At 31.3% G+C, this 16,805-nt stretch overlaps 1 protein-coding gene across 3 annotated transcripts in view; it reads left to right on the top strand.

The window, feature by feature from the left end:
• The first annotated feature begins 13,946 nt into the window (after window positions 1–13,946).
• The window catches only part of LOC149557439 (protein HAPLESS 2-like), a 322,953-nt gene continuing 320,094 nt past the window's right edge, over window positions 13,947–16,805 (top strand). For all 3 annotated transcript variants that reach the window (XM_089832085.1, XM_089832084.1, XM_089832086.1), the window contains exon 1: window positions 13,947–14,476. In XM_089832085.1, coding sequence (XP_089688211.1) covers window positions 14,132–14,476 — 345 coding nt within the window. In that variant the 5' untranslated portion in view covers window positions 13,947–14,131. The remainder of the gene's footprint in view (window positions 14,477–16,805) is intronic.

The following is a 16,805-nucleotide window of genomic DNA, read 5'->3' as shown; positions in this document are numbered from 1 at the left end:
TTTTGAGAAAGACAGAATAGTAAATCATATAAAAATAAATTTAAAAGCATATGGCATTCTAGAGGAGAGAAACCTCTTCCAGATTGTATAATTTTTCTTTTGGTTAGAATAGATTTATTTTGAAAAATGTGGTGGGAGATGAAAACTAGCAATTTCAAGTGAGTTGAAATTAGAATTTTATAAAAGAGAAAATATAGGTCAAAACCCAATTTTTTTTTGATTGATCTAGCTATATATGTCATATATAAAATAATCTAAGATCAAAGGGAAAAGGGTTTATCTCCATATAGTTTTGTGGTGGGAACTAGACCCCTAAGTTTCAACATTTTTTAGCAACTAAAAAGTTAGCCTTAAAAATTAGGAAAGTATAGCAATTCTTATTCCAAATAATCATTAAAAATAATAATCCTAAACTTCATCAATTTCTACACATTTTATTAGTTTACTTCATTTTCAAGTTTTGAACAATAGTACATGTTTTATGTCATTCAAGTTGAATAATTATACTTTTGTTAGCCTTTTCCTTCATAAAATGGTGACATAGGTTTGTGATTTTACTCCTGTAAGTGATCCAAGGGATTATCAGGATGTGAGGTTGGTGATATTGTATTGAGATCATAAGAGGATTGGTCCAGTCAAGAGGATAGAGGAGTTCAAGATCATTCATTTCTATTATTCTACAAGGATAATACAAAGACCAATTGGATAGTGAGTTTGATGGTCTTGCCTCTGAAGCTATTTGGACAGTAGGTCCTTCTGCCTTCTACAACTCATAATAGGGTTGGAATCTCCTAACATGAATTCAAAGTCTCCTAATAGGGATTGATATATATTGAATGTATTTCATTGGCTCCCAACAATTTTTTTCCTCTTACAAAGAACTTTTATATTAGTACATCATTTTGTGGGTACCATCCCCATCGGGCTTTTCCCTCTGATCAAGAGTTTCCCTAGTTAACATATCCAGTGTTATTGTGTATGTGTATCTCCTTATGGTTGTTGATTATATTGCTCATATGGTTAAGGATTAATAAGGTTGATAAATATTTTAATAGTTGGATAACTGATTCACCCCCTACCCCCACTCTGTGTTAAAGTTCTATCAAATTCTTATGTGGACATGCTAATCCTTATCTTATATTTGAAAATACAATACTTTGATAGATAGGATAATTGATTATACTAGATTGCAATGATTACTTACTTACAATTATGATACTTTCATGTGTGTATTCGATGATTATGATTACCTTCGTAAATTACTCCTAGCAAATGTAATTGTTTTCTTGATGATATCATTTGATATGTCTTTGAATGATGATTATTGTATCTTCATGATGATGATTTGTTATAGTGAAACTTGATGTTATTTGTATTCATAATTTATTTATGGTACTTACTCCATAATTGCATATGTATGGTGTACATGTATATTTTATATTTATGTTTGATCTATCTAATGTGGTTAGGGGAGGGAGTTACAACCACCCACTTGTTAGGATCTAACTGGTGTAGCACTCCCCACCAATGCTTGTTTATCTTAGATATATATGCACATGTACATGCACTCATCTTTTATGTAGGTTATATGTACCGAGCATCGACTTTCTTAAATTGCTAGGATGAATGTGCCCTATTATGATAGCTCAATGATGAGAATGAGGAGATAATGTTTAAGTCCAATCCAAACCACAGTTTAAATATTTGTCTAGCAAGAAGGACTTATATTTGACTGTCTACCATTTTTAAACCCATGAGTCTTTTTGTGTGTATGTTGTTTGATTTTTGCTTGGATTGATTTTCCTTATTGCATTTTATGTAGATTGACTTTGTGATTTACTAGGTAGAATGCTTATTTATGATTTTTAATTTAATCATCGATATTTAAATTATTAAATATTATTTGATTTTAAAAAAGGAAAATATTAAATAAGATGATATTCAATTGTAGAATTATTTGAATTAAAACTTAATTTAAAAAAAATAAAATTTAAAGTTCTAATTTAGAAGATTAAAATAAAATAATTTAAAAATTAAATTTTATTTTAGTATAAATATTTAATTAATATTGATTAACATTAGAGTTGCATTTAAATAATGAACTCTAATTATCTTTATTGATTAAAATAATAAATAATTACTTTTAACATTCTTGCATTAAATAATAAAGTCAAAAAAATAAAATAATATTTTAATTATAAAGTGAGTTAAATATGCATGAAAAGATTAATAAAATAAAATAATATTTTTAAATTAAAAAGACTTTTTAAAAAAAAAAAAAAAGAGGGGTAAACGCTTTTAACTTGGAGCTATGAACCAGTGAGGCCACAACGAGGGACCTCATCCCTATTAGATTTGAACCTTGATGGCAAGGATAACAACTCAACAACTTAACCATCATAACATGCCACTATTGGCAAATTAAAAAGACTTTGACTGTGCATGAAAAGATTTAATAAATTAAGTTGTTTAATATTTAATTAACAGTAAGTGGCCTTTTATTAAATTAAAAAATAGAAACCCTAGTTAGGGTTAAGGCTATTTATTATAGGTTTTTGGGTCATTTTAGAATTACGTACAGGTTTTGGGATAGCAATTTGGAAATGAAAGTTAAAGAATTGTTGAAAGCTTAAGGGCATTTGGATTACATGTATTTACTAGATTCTCTAGAATTTCAGCTGTCAAATTGAGGTAGGGTCCGAGAACTCATTTGTTAAAATTATTTTGGAATATCTGTCTACCTAATGTCTGCCATATTGCTAATATTTATTTGTTGAAAATTATGATATAAAATATGAAGGAAAATTCTAATTTTCAATTAAGAAATAGAATTGATTCATGTGTTATTTGAAAACTGCAGGCAAATGTAAGATGTAGAATTATGCTATTGAAAATTGATTTATAAAACCTAGACTTGAGCAACTAGAGGAAATTCAACATTAAATTTTAGATAACAATGATTATTATCAACTGAGATTTGAAATAAAATCATCTAAAAACTTCAACAGAAACCCTCATAAAGATTCATCAAACAAAACATTTATTTGCCCTAGACTTTAAATATAATTATTGGTTGAAAATGTTTATGGAAAATAAATACATCCAAGATAGAAAATTAATAAAATTTATGATTGCATATTTAAGAAGACCTTAGCCATGCGAAATAGAAATTGCATACTTATATTTTATAAAGTAGTTTTTAGATTTATTATTTATAACAAAACAAAAACTTTTTTTATGCTGATTTATTAATTTCAAAAATTGAATTTTTGGATTTCGTCTATTAAATTTATTATTATTATTTATTAATTCTGAAAATTAGAAAATAAATTTTTTAAAAATTAATATTAATAATATATTAGTTTTGAAAAGTAAATAAGTATAACTCATTTATTATAAGTTGGATGTTAGTATTAGTGATTTCTTAAGCCTAGTAAAACTCTTAGTTGCATATTGATTTTTATATTTATAAATTTAAGTGAGAAATTAATAAATAAATTTTTGTAATCTTGTTATATTCTAAGAGAAGTTATGGTGGAGTTCACTTTGTAATCACCTAGTTAATAACTATTTCACTTTGAGAGGAATTATAAATAATTCAATTCAATTTATAATTTTATCTTTAGTTGCATGATGAATTAAAAGAAAAGTGAATGTTAATATTGGACTTAAATAGAAGTCAAATTAATATTTTAGAAATGAAATTGATATTAATATTTAATCTAATAATTTTCTTTAAGATTATTTAAATTAATAACAAGATTATATTGCATGACATTGTATATGCACAAAGGGATGGGACATTTAAATACTTATCTTTTTAAATAAGTATATTAGCATAACAATCTACATTAACATGTATATTCTCACCTTATTTCTCAACACATCCTTATGACTCAATCTAAACATAGAAAATGATGAAATCAAATCATATTGTTGAAACAATGTTTTCTTATATTCTATTTATAGTCTTGTGATGTTTATTTTCATGATGGTTTTCTTGGTAGATTGTTTAGTTGGCCAAATTAGGATGTGCACCAAAATCTTTCGAGATTTCTTTATGATGTTTATTTGATTGGATGTCGAGATGTATTTTATGATTAAAAATTGAGACTTATATTTATGAGATTTATTTGATGAGCACTTATGATGACTTGGGTTTTGAGAATCAACTTATATTTGTAGGTTTCCTGTTATAGAATCGAATTCGATCATTATGGTTTTTGTGGTATGGAACACAATTATGATTTGTGAGTTTTGGGAAGGTAGTCTAGGTGCATCCTTTAGGAGTGGTTTGCAATGGGGGCTAGGGCCCAAAGTGGCTACTAGGGCAACTCATTGTAAGTAGTGTAATAAGTGATAACATAGTAATAAAAATATTTAGGCACACATTAAAAAGACAAGTTAGAGATTTTTTGTCACCCGTGCCTTGAGTGCTTGTATAGGCTAAGAATGGGATTGGGATGATACCTAGTGAGAGGTATGACTAGTTTTCCTCTTCTTCATGAGAGGGCATTATGGTTTTGCTTGGGTCACGTTGAGGGTCTAGGGTCCAAAGTGACTAGTCTAGGGTAACTCAATGCTTGAGGGTCCAAGGTCTAATAAGAGATCAATCCAGGGTAACTCAAGTAGTTTGATCATGTGATGAAACTCCCTAATATATTGCCCAAGTCTCCTCCATGGTTTTTTATATTTGCCTTTGGTCGTGTACTTGTTGGATTTTTTTTATTACATATTGGTTGAAGATCTTATATTATTGACGGTTGACTTTTATTGTCGAGTTTCAGTTATTCATTGGTGGTGTACTTGAGGATGTTCCTTTTGGTTATTAATTTATTATGAGTTGTTCTTATCATTGGAGTTATTATTGGTAATTTACTCTCATTTATGATAGTTGTTTATCCATTGGTTATTATACTTTTTTCCATTTGGCATTGATTTATAAGTTAGCATTCCTTCAATGATTGTATCTCTTTAGTTTTGTTTCTTTATGGTATTGATACTTGGATGTTGACTTGGTATGTGATGTTGGTATTGGACGAGTGTTCTTTAAACTTGGCTATCTTTTCTTCTCCAGGTGTTACCGTTGAGGTAGAATTTGCCATCAGGATTCCTTGCCTATGATTGATTTTATGATTTGACATCCATATGTGGATTATACATTATCTCCCCTTCACTGTGGGAGTGGAAGCCTCACTAGGTGGCGATGCGATCAAGAGGTAGTGACTTCTTACCATTTGGGCCTACCTCAATTTGGAAGATGTTGGATGTTCACTAATGCAATTATATCATTATCATTCTTGTTCTTATCTTGGAGACTTCTATTCAGATGTTGCATCTATGCATTTACATATCTTATATTTTGTGATCCTATGTGATTGGTTATTATATAAATTGATGTACTTGTATTTATTATTACATACCCTATGACATGTGTAGTGGATATTGTTATCTGGATGTCCTTTATCATATCATTTAGATTTGTATATTTTTAATTCATTTATGATCATGGAATATTGTGGTTAAGATTAAAACTAATTAATTAAAACATTCTTAAACGTGACTCAATGTGACTCAACGTGACAAAACCCTTGAGGAATGAATTGTGTTTGTATTGCTTTTATGTAAATGATGTCTAAGTGTATATTGCTTCCACATTGTTATCTTGATGTTGTTTAGACTCAAAAAAATACTTTAGTAAACATTGTAATATGTTAGGTTTATTTCTCTTGGCTTCCTGAGTGGGGTGTTACACACTCCATATAAAAGGAGAACACAATTTGTTTTAGATAATAAATAAAATATTCTTGGGAGGGCCATTTTTATGAAATCATGTCCCTAATGTACTTGCATGACACAACACAATTTTATAAAAGAATACTAATTAAAAAAACCCTCACCTTTTATGTTGGTTTGAAATCCATGCACTGCAAGAGCAAGAAAACATATATTTTTTTAAAAATGTATAAAATTATTATTATTATTTTAATATGTGATAGGGGAGGATTTCAACCCTCCTCCCACCCATGCACATGTCATAGGCGGCAGTACTTGTGTTGGCAGGTGCGGGCCTTGCCAAGGCAAGTAGGGTGTTTACAAAAAAAGGTAAGGCCTTTAAAATTTTGAATTACTTTTTTTGTTATTATTTTATTTTAATTTACCATTGTTATGTTATTTAATATACATATTAAATAATATATAATAGGTGATATTTAATTACATATCATATATTATTTAATATATAATTTTATTAACAAATTATAATATGTTTAACATAAATAATATTTAATTGATTTATTTTATTTAGTATACTACAGTTACCACTAAATTAGTATAATTTTTAAAAATGAAACAAGTTAAATAAATTATTTTAAAAATTTACCTAATTTAAATGCTTTATGATAGTTATTCTAAGTGTGTTAGTTATTCTAAGTATGTTAAATCTAGGTTATTTTAATATTTTTGAAACTAGATATTTATGGTTCTAAGTAAATTGAAACCTAAAGAACATTAAAAGCATATGGTCACTATTATATTGTTAAACTAAATGAAATTTATGCTTACTGATGATATAAATTATACATGCTTGATATTAAATTTAACAAGTTCTATTAAATTTAATATTAATTACGTAATTGTAAATGTTTTGTTTTTCTTCTTATGGCCACTTACATTTATTTAGACTAGAATTATTTGTAATAGATCTAAAATGTAGTAAATATGATGTTTACCTCTAAATTAGTTAATGGAAATTTAAAAGAAAAAGTAATGAGACATGAATACTAAAGTCCCAGACAATTAGTTGTTAAAAGGGTAAATTTAATTAAAGAACAATTGCAATTATTTAGTCATGATCCTTGAAAGTAATTGATAATTAATGTTCACCTAAGGTGAGTTGAAGAAAAACCTAAGTATGACAATTAAACAAATGATAGTATTAAACTTAAACTCTAGAACCTTGCCAAGATATTGTCATCAAAAGGTATGAGCTATCTAATAGACTTCAACAAGAAACTTAAAACCTAAACATGATAAAATTAGGCATTCATCTTGTTAATCATGGGTGTTTAGTTTGACTATCAAAATATTTACAAACCAATTAAGTTTAAGTGTACAATTAACCTAGTTTAACTTGTTGAAAAAAATTTGGCATGTTTTTTCCCTTAGAGTTTGGGCACGACATATAGATATACCACTAATGATAAAGGAGATAATGGGGAGTTTCTCACACTTAGAGCTTTCTTGCTCAATCCAAGGCTTTCTCTTAGCCTTTCTAGGGTCTATCCTTGATACCCTACACTAGAGGATCTTCTCCAAGTCCTCTCCAACCAAGAAACTCACCTATCAATTCAAATCTAACTTCTCACTCTCCAATCCTAACTAAGCAATTTCTATGCTTAATAGGCTGACAAACTCACCAAAGACCTCCAACATGGAAAATGTACCTTTTTACGATCCTTATGTTGTTTTCAAACCTTCTCCAACCTTTTTGTACCATTTTCCAAACCCAACTCTCCAAAATCATCAAATTGCTCTTTTAGGCCTTGTAGCCCTATGAACCTCAATTAGGCCTCCTACAAACAAGGAAACTCAAATAACTTCAAAACCCCTTAACAAGCCTTGTAGATGTCTATTAGAATTTTTTTCATAATGACCTAGGCTCAAAGATTTTCTAGGTTTCAGACTCCCATGACATCTATACAATACCTTTCTAATAAACCTTATTTTTGAGGGTTTCTTGGGCAATGACTCCATTAGCTTCTTGATTTGCTTAGTTTTGCATCTCAAACCTCCTTATGTGGTCTATGAATCATTGAATCCTATCCCTTCATTTCCCCAACCAAGGTTTTCTCATTTCAATCAAGCAAACACCTCAGTTCTTTCCTGCAAGCATTCTTGTTCCCTAGCCAAACAACATAGGCTTGCCTAGGGCTCGCTTGCAATATTAGCTACCTTTCTCACCTAGCTTCCAAAATTAATATTTACATAGTATACATAGGATATTTCTTGAATCCCAAAGGCCATTAAGTTTTAACCATGGGAATTCAAGTTATAGCCACTTTATTCCAGACTACCCTTTACAAACCAATAGGAAACACAAACCAAAATAATTTACAAAACCTAGTGAAATGTATTCAAACTTCTCCAACAAGAATGCACAGATCAATAACATGATAAGGAGCAACTAATCCATACAAAACAATAGGTGTATCAATCAAAAATAGTATTTCTTCAAGCCAAAATCATGTTTCCTGTGTATTTCTTTCTCTCTTCACATGAACAGTCTGTACAAATTGACTTCCAACTAACAAAAAATGGTTGATCTTCCCTTATATACCTTATTCCTAAATATCCTCACCCTTGGTTCAAAACCCAAATATCTCTAATACCAATTCCTAAATTTTAGGAAAAGTTGTCATGACAAAATTGCAAAGTTGTCATGAGCAACTTTTGCAATTTTTGCAATTTTTGCAAATATGACCTTGTCATCCCTCCAACCTATCTAGTTGAACTCCAATCCATGTAAATTGTTCCAAAAACACCTATGGACCTTATTGTAACAATATTTTCTCTATTTTGAGATATTTGGCAACTTTGACCAAAGTTGACCCTACTAGGACTTTGTGGGACAAACTAGGTCTTAACCATTAAATCATGACTCAAGTTTGCACTCAACCTTCTAATACCTCCTCTTACTCACCTTGGGAATTCATCACTAGTCCTTATTTGGTCAATGGTTGGCTAAGCCATTTACAAGCCAAAAATGTCTATTAGGGTTTTCCTTTCCCCTAAGGTGCTCCTGCATGAGGAAATATGAATGATGCAAGGATCATAACTATAGAGAGGCAATTCTATAATAACTTGTTCGTAGGAATGGTAATATACATAACACGTTATTATATAGTGATAAATATGAAGATACACTTAGAGAAGGGTTCAATGTAAAAGAAAAAATTACATAAAAATAAAGAAGGACTAGAGGAGGGTTTGTAAATGTAAATGAGAAATGATCAAATACATATTAGATTAGGTCATAAAAGAAATGCCATCATAAACTATAGTGAGATATGAGACAACTTTAGTAAGGAAAGATGAGAGGATATTCATGATGAAATTATATATGTGGGGAATAAGTGATTAAGAATAAAAAATAAGATATACATATTATGATCTAAACACAAGTTCGACATGTAATATCATAATACCAATATAAGTGTGAATAAGGAAAGTATAAGTTTATCTATGTAAATATGGTCACCAAACCTTGAGGGAATTCTATAGTCACCAATGAGACACTATACTAGAAGGAGAAAATCAAATATTAAAAGGAAAATTGAATATTAGGAAATATAAATCTAAAATCTTTGATGTACTATAAAAACTCTAATAAGAAAACTTGGTGATAAAGGATGAGATCGGTTTAGAAAATAAAATGAAGAGATATATAAACTTTTTCTATGGTTTACTATAGGATAATCAAACAAAATACATACACATCTAGCACGACTAACTTAAACTAATCAATTAAGTAGTAGCTATTGAGAACTAACAACTGATCAATTAAAACATGTTGAATCTAAATTTACTTAGTCTACCAACTCATGACTACACAAACAAAAAAGTAGATTTGGAATTGGCAAGTCACTAAGAACAAGTAATAATAGAGTGCTGATTATCTAAGCATTGCAATTTTTTTGTTGATAATGTGTAGGCTTGGTGATAAAGGATGAGATAGGTTCACAAAATAAAATGAAGAGATATGTAAACTTTTTTATGGTTTACTATAGGCTAATCAAACAAAATACATACACATCTAGCACGACTGACTTAAACTAATCAATGAAGTTGTAGCTATCAAGAATTAACAACTGACCAATTAAAACATGTTGAATCTAAATTTACTTAGTCTAGCAACTCATGAATACACAAACAAAAAATGAGATTTGGAATTGGTAAGTCACTAGGAACAAGTGATAATAAAGTGTTGATTATCTAATAATTGTAATTTTTTGTTGACAATGTGTAGGGACTAGTTGAGCAACAAGGATAAATTTATGATTATGAATTTGCCTTGTACTTTGAACTCAATCTATATGATCTACATAATATTTTTTGTTAACTTTGTTAATACACCTTTATATCCTTAAAGCTTTATTTAGAACAATATATTTTTAGGCTATTGTACTATTGGTATATAATTTTGCTAGTCTATTTTATGCTCAATTTACAGTGTCTATCTTGATCAATCTCTCAAGACTAGACACAACTGAGAACGACACTCTATAATCATGCACAAATGCTCCTATAATGACTATGCAATGCTAGGTTCTTTTTACATCACTAGTCAAGAACATATATATGATTGTTTTGTCCCTTATAATTCAATGATTAGAATGAATGTACTAATTGTGTTTGAACACAAGAATATAACAACATATCACAAACTTATTTTTAGTTGACATTAGATAGGAAGGGGGAATGTGGAAAGCCAATCAATATTAACTTAAAAAGTTCAATTAGATAAAGAGTGGTTTATGATTGTTGGGATGATCTTGGAACCATGAGCATATCTTAGGAGACAAAGTGCACATGAGAATAAGTGTGATGAAAAGAGTAAGAAATAAGTGAATAACACAAATGTATATGGCTCATGGACATAGAAAGGAAGATAAGAAATGAGATTATGAGATAGTATTACTAAGGTAGTCTAAACATGTTGGTTGAGTTTCTTTGACAAACATTTTCTTTTATGATTAGCCATTCAATTTATCTTTCTTACTAAACTATTTTTTAATTATAATTTATTCATTTAAAATTACCTTTCATAAAACACATTTTATTTAAAAAATACATCATTGAAAAACTTGATTTATCTCAAATCTTCCATTTCACATAATCCTTACTAAAAATTTGATTCAAAATCATTCTAAAATTTAATTTACCCAAAATCTTCCATTTCATGTAATGCTTAAGAAAATTTGATTATATTTAAAAATGTTACTATAATAAAATTTAAAACTTATATTTTATACAAGTATATTTTAACATTCCCATCAAAATAAAAAGAGAACAAAATGGTTTTAAAAATAAGAAATGTACTTTTAGAAAAACATGGATTACAACAATATATCGTACAATATCGTGTCTTCGACGATGACCTTTTCATAGAAGAAAGAAATGATAACCCTATTTGGCTCACAGAAGAAATAAATCATCAATGGGAAAGAATATCCGAAGATGCTAAAGGCTGCAATCATTTTGGGGAAGAATTGATCACTCTATGTGGCACATTTGATCTCATAATTTGTAATGGTTTGGCTAGATGGGCTAAGTCAGGCACTTTCACTTGCAACACATACAACAGAGCAAGTGTAGTAGATTATGTAATTTGTTCGCAGAATTTGTATGAAAATATTGAAGAAGTTGCAATTGGAGAACACATTTGGGATCTCAAATCAGATCATAGACCGCTGTATGTAAATTTGTATTGGGCAAAGGATAGGCGGATTGGAGCAAAAACCCAAGGCCCTCAATACCCCCCTTTTCAGGGCAGAATTTTGTTAACTTCAGAAAACAGTAACACTTTCAGAACTACTCTTGAGGAACTTTGTATGGGACACCCTATGTATAAACATGGTGTTAACAACTATGATTTATCAAATTTGATTCATGAGGCTCTTTCAAAATGCAAGAGAGCAAAAAATAGAAAATTTGAAACTAATTGTTTTCCAACCAATGCTTGGTTTGATAAGGAATGCAAGAGGGCTAGAAGAAACCTAAGGGAGTCAAATAAAACTAACCTTGACATTAAGGCCTACAAACAGATCCTAAAGAAGAAAAAAACTGATTTTATGTTCACAAGGAGAGAGGAGTTAATTTTCTTGGGCAGAAATAACCCCAAACGTTTTTGGAAAGAACTCCAACCAAGGAGAAAACAAACTGAAAATAATAATATTACTGCCACCCAATGGTTTGAATATGCTAAGAAACTTTATGAACAAGAGGGTGGAGTGGGACAGCCACCTTTGGTCAATGATGATACAAATCTTTTCACTGTGCAAGAGATAGAGGCGGGGATTAAGAAGTTAGGTGGAGGTAAAGCAAAAGACCTTGTTGTGCTCCAAGCAGAATATCTGAAGTGGGGTATGAAAACTCTTGCACTGCACATCATTCAAATTTTCAACAAAATTTGTGAAGAAGGGTTTCTGAAAGATTGGACAATCAGCCTTGCAATACCACTTTTTAAGAGTGGTGATGTTAACAATCCCTCCAACTACAGGACTATAATGATCAATCCCCTCTTTGTTAAACTTTTTGGCAGCATGATAGAAACTAGGATCAGCAAATGGGCAGAAGAAAACCATAAACGTGCTAAAGGGCAAGCTGGTTTTAGGCCAAAGCACTCAACAATGGATCATTGTGTCACTTTGAGACACATTATTGAAAAAGAATGGAAGAAAAAGGAAGAGGTATTTTGTTGCTTTGTTGACTTTAAAAAGGCTTTTGATACCGTCCCGAGAGACAAGCTTTGGTTTAGGATGGAAGAATTGGGGATTCCTATGCATCTCAGAGTTGTTGTTCATAGGATGTACAAAGAGGTGAAAGTTAAAATCATAACTTTAGACGGTATTTCAGAATGTTTTAGGAGCGATATCAGGGTCAAACAAGGCTGCCCTTTATCTCCTACTTTGTTTGGTTTATATATTGACAAACTGGAAGAGTGGTTAAATATGCAAAAGGGTGAAGGCATTCAGCTAGGTGAATTTGTTATAAAGTTGCTCCTATATGCGGACGATCTCATTTTAATTGCCAAATTTGCCTATGGTTTGCAAGATCATCTATCTTCTCTTGAGCGCTTTTGCGGAATGGTGGGGATGCAGGTCAATATCAGCAAGACTAAGGTTATGATTTTCTCTAATAATAAAAAACAACACCAACATGAATTTTATTACAATGGAAGTGTTCTTGAAGAAGTTGCGGAGTATAAATACCTTGGTATCGATTTCAACAAAAAACTAAGCTGGTCTAATTGCAGGTATAAAAGGATATTAGGTGGGTGGAAGGCTTTTTATGCTCTTCAGAATAGGTGCCGTGAAGCAGAGTTGTGGGATTGGAAAACTATTCAAACTTTGTTCGGTCTTCTTGTGCTGCCAATTGTTCTTTATGGGTGTGAATTATGGGCCAACAACACTACTATAGCACAATGGAAACAAATCGAAGGAATCCAAAAGCGCTTGATCACAAGCAAGTTTAAAATCAAAAGCACTGTTCTGTATGATATCATGCTAAGTGAAATGGGAGCTGCTCCTATTGAGGCACTTGCTATGGTTCACCTTCTAACTTATCTAAAAAGAATAAAAAAAATGGAAGAGGATAGATGGCCTAAAGTAGTCTTTAGTGACACACTATGTCAGCGAAAAAGAACATGGATGCAACAAAACATCAAATGGATGAGTAAATGGAATATTCAATTCAATATGTGCCCCACAAATAATAAAGAAATAAAAGTCTTTGTCATGGAGAAATTCTACAAGAGAAATTGGAGAAGCGAGATCGGAAGGAAGAAATTATATTATATAAATGAGTTCAACCCCGCTTGTGATCAACTCCAAAAAGCATACATAGGAGACAACATTTCTTGGAGGGCTAAAATTCTTATTGCTCAGCTGAGAACCAACTCTCACCAACTTCGTTGTGAGACCAGACGTTGGAAGAGGCCAAAGGAGGCTTGGGAAGAAAGAATTTGTAGATTCTGCAATTCTGGGAAAGTGGAAACTGAACAGCACTTTATTTTAGAATGTGAAGCCTACAAGAGTAGTAGAGATAAATTTGCGAACACTATATGTGACAGTTCTTGACATAACCTATTCAACGAAGAGTACATTGAGCAATTGGGTGGACTCATCATCATCCTACACAAGCAACGAACATTGTTACTTAAGTCTGCTTTAGTTGTCTTGCTGTCCCATAGGCTATTTTTAGCCTCGTGGATGTTAAAATTTTATCTATCTTTTATCTATCTATCTATCTAGATTTTGTCACCCTACAACTTGAAAAAAATATTTGCAAACATTGATCAGGTACGTTTACATTATCAAACCAAACAAACAACAATATTGGCAAGCCCACGATGGTCCTAAGCTTTCAAAATGGTCGTTATGGGCCGTTAGAAGATGTTCGTCTCCCTCTTGCGAGGGAAGCGAGCAGATGGTTGAATTGTTGTTCTGTTCATAGATTGGACATAGGGGAGGAACAGAGGGGCACAATAATGAACCGCGGCAAAACAAGAAGAAAGCATCCGGAAATTAAGTGGCCCAATGCCCTTCTGTTGGTGATAATGGCGATGGTTTTCAAGTGGGGTTCCTGCGTGACCGTGCTTTCCAAATCCAAATTAATGAAATGTGAAAGGACAACAGACGCCGACATGTCATGTCAGCAGAAGCTCATACTCAACATAGCAGTCCCGTCTGGTTCGGTTAGTTTTTTAATCTAACGAACTTTGTAAAAAATGTATTTTTCTTGCAGTCCTATTATACCTAATTTCAAATTTCTAATATTTTTCTTCCAACTTAATGAAAATAAAAGACTCTTCATGCATCAATACTTATAAGTTGTAATGCTTTCCACTCTGAATGAATGGATGAACTAAGGTTCGATAGGCTAAAGCAGTCTATGGGACCCACAAGCATGCCAAAAAAATAAATTGAAAAAAGAAACATTAGGTCTTTTAGATTTCTCTCCAATTCTGCCCTTCGACAGTGAATATTAGCCAGTAAATTTGCTGTCTTGACCAACTGCTCTTCCTCAAAAAGAGTATCTAACTTGCCATTTGCTAGAATATCCCAATAGCTATAGCGGATGTCATTGTATGCTGTGCTTTTGAGATAAGTATTGAATCCCAATGGCAAACAGCCATTTATTTTTAGCATTTGCATCGTCCAACAATCTTTGATAGTTGGCTTCCTTGAACTCTGTTATTTCAGTTTCCTCTCGAGCTTTGGTGGCTGGCCCAAAAACAAGGGTCACATCATTTCAATTATTTATAAAAGAACGAAAATCCTTCTCAAGACTTCCATAAGGAGAGTCTTATATGACAGATCAGTGTTCACAACCAACTCTTTCCTTTGAGCTTTATTTTTGAGTCACTAGGGTAGTTGTAAGTCCTCGCCATCTATCTATTAGCTAATTACTACCATATATAAGGGGAATGGAAATAAATTCCTTGCAAGGTTTCCACAAGGAGGTCTTCTGTAGTGAATTGGTATCTAGCTTAGTTGTGACTTGAAAAACCAACTGTACCTTTGACCTTTATTAAGAGTTTTGGATCATTAAAGGTGTAAGAGCTCAAGTCCAATTTATTGGTATTAGATAACTACTAAAAGAAGCTTTAAAGATTAATAGCCTCATTTTAATGAAGAGAACCCACATGGATGGCCAGTATTATCATGTCCATTTGGATCAACCCAAACCAAAATGCAGGTCATTTGATTTCCTAGAATCTCTAAAGGTTGAAATACAATGTTCTATAATATTTTCTTTTTATCATTCTTACCATCCGTGTTATAGAGGCTGGGAACATATTGAATCTTATTTATATAAACAATGAGCATCTTAACTATTGTACTTACTCCATAGTAAACTTATATTTGCTTACACCATATTCCTTTTTTGAGGAAAGACAACTCAGATCTACATGAAAATAATTTCAATTAAATCAGCATCTAAGAAATCTGTCTAGAAGATTTAAGACAACTTATTCAATTGCACCGATTTGTTCTTGATCAATTCTAATTCAATTTTTATTGCACTTTCATTAATAAATTGTGGGACAATTTTATGAAAATATAAGTACTTATAGTTTATGAGGCTTTTTTGTGTGCTTAATTGATAATTATAAAACCACAGCGGAAAACACCCTTTTCTTCCCTAGCGTTTGCATACTCCAATCTTTGGCACTTAAATTCCTTGAACTATATTAGTTTGTCTACCCTTGACCTATGATAATAAGGGGCACAATATTTCAGCTCTATATTAAGTGAATGAAAAAAAGTCCTTTTTAAGGATTCCACAATGAGGATCTTATATAGTAATTTTGTGTCTAACTTGGTTGTGATTGAAAAAAATTATTGGAGTTAATTGCACTTTGGATCTATTGATTTAAACTAAGTACGATTCTCTCCAGCAACCATCAAAGTCTGGTTCACTTCTGTCCAAAGTCTCCCCAAATTCACCTACAGAGCCACAGATTTGCTGCAAATTCTGTCAGAGGAATCTGGGCAGAATTTGGAGTGAATTTTGAAGAATTTGCTGCCCAATAGCCAAACCTGAGCTGAATTTGGTCTCGAAACAAATTTTTTTTACCTTTTTAAAGTGTTTTTTTTGCCTAATTTGGTTTATTCGATCCTCCCAACCCTAAAAGTGATCACTAAAAAGGCTAGAAGAGATGGTTTATATGTCATTTATGCATTTGTGAGTGAAAATGAAAGCTTGCTTATAGAGGAAATCCAAATTGACGATTGGTGAAGTCCAAATTGACAATTATAGATGAATTTCTTTAAAAAACTATGATATATTCTTTGAATTGAGGGTTTAAAGTTTGAATCTCAACTCTTGATCTAACTTGGTTAGGAATCCTCTAACCAGTATAAAAAAGTTTAGATAATTGCACTTATCTTTCGATGATTCCTTTCATTCTCAAACTGTCCTTTGATATGGAACTATGCCCCATGCATGCGACCAAGCAAGTGTATGATGTTGTATGTATGGCTAAATGATGCAATTAATATCCTATTATATTGAAACAT

The sequence above is a fragment of the Cupressus sempervirens genome, chromosome 5 (assembly GCF_028749045.1).
Source record: "Cupressus sempervirens isolate cs-2001-9-10 chromosome 5, ASM2874904v1, whole genome shotgun sequence".
NCBI classification, from domain to species: Eukaryota; Viridiplantae; Streptophyta; class Pinopsida; order Cupressales; family Cupressaceae; genus Cupressus; species Cupressus sempervirens.
Note: the sequence above shows the minus strand (reverse complement) of the source record. Positions and strands in the feature narration are given on the sequence as shown.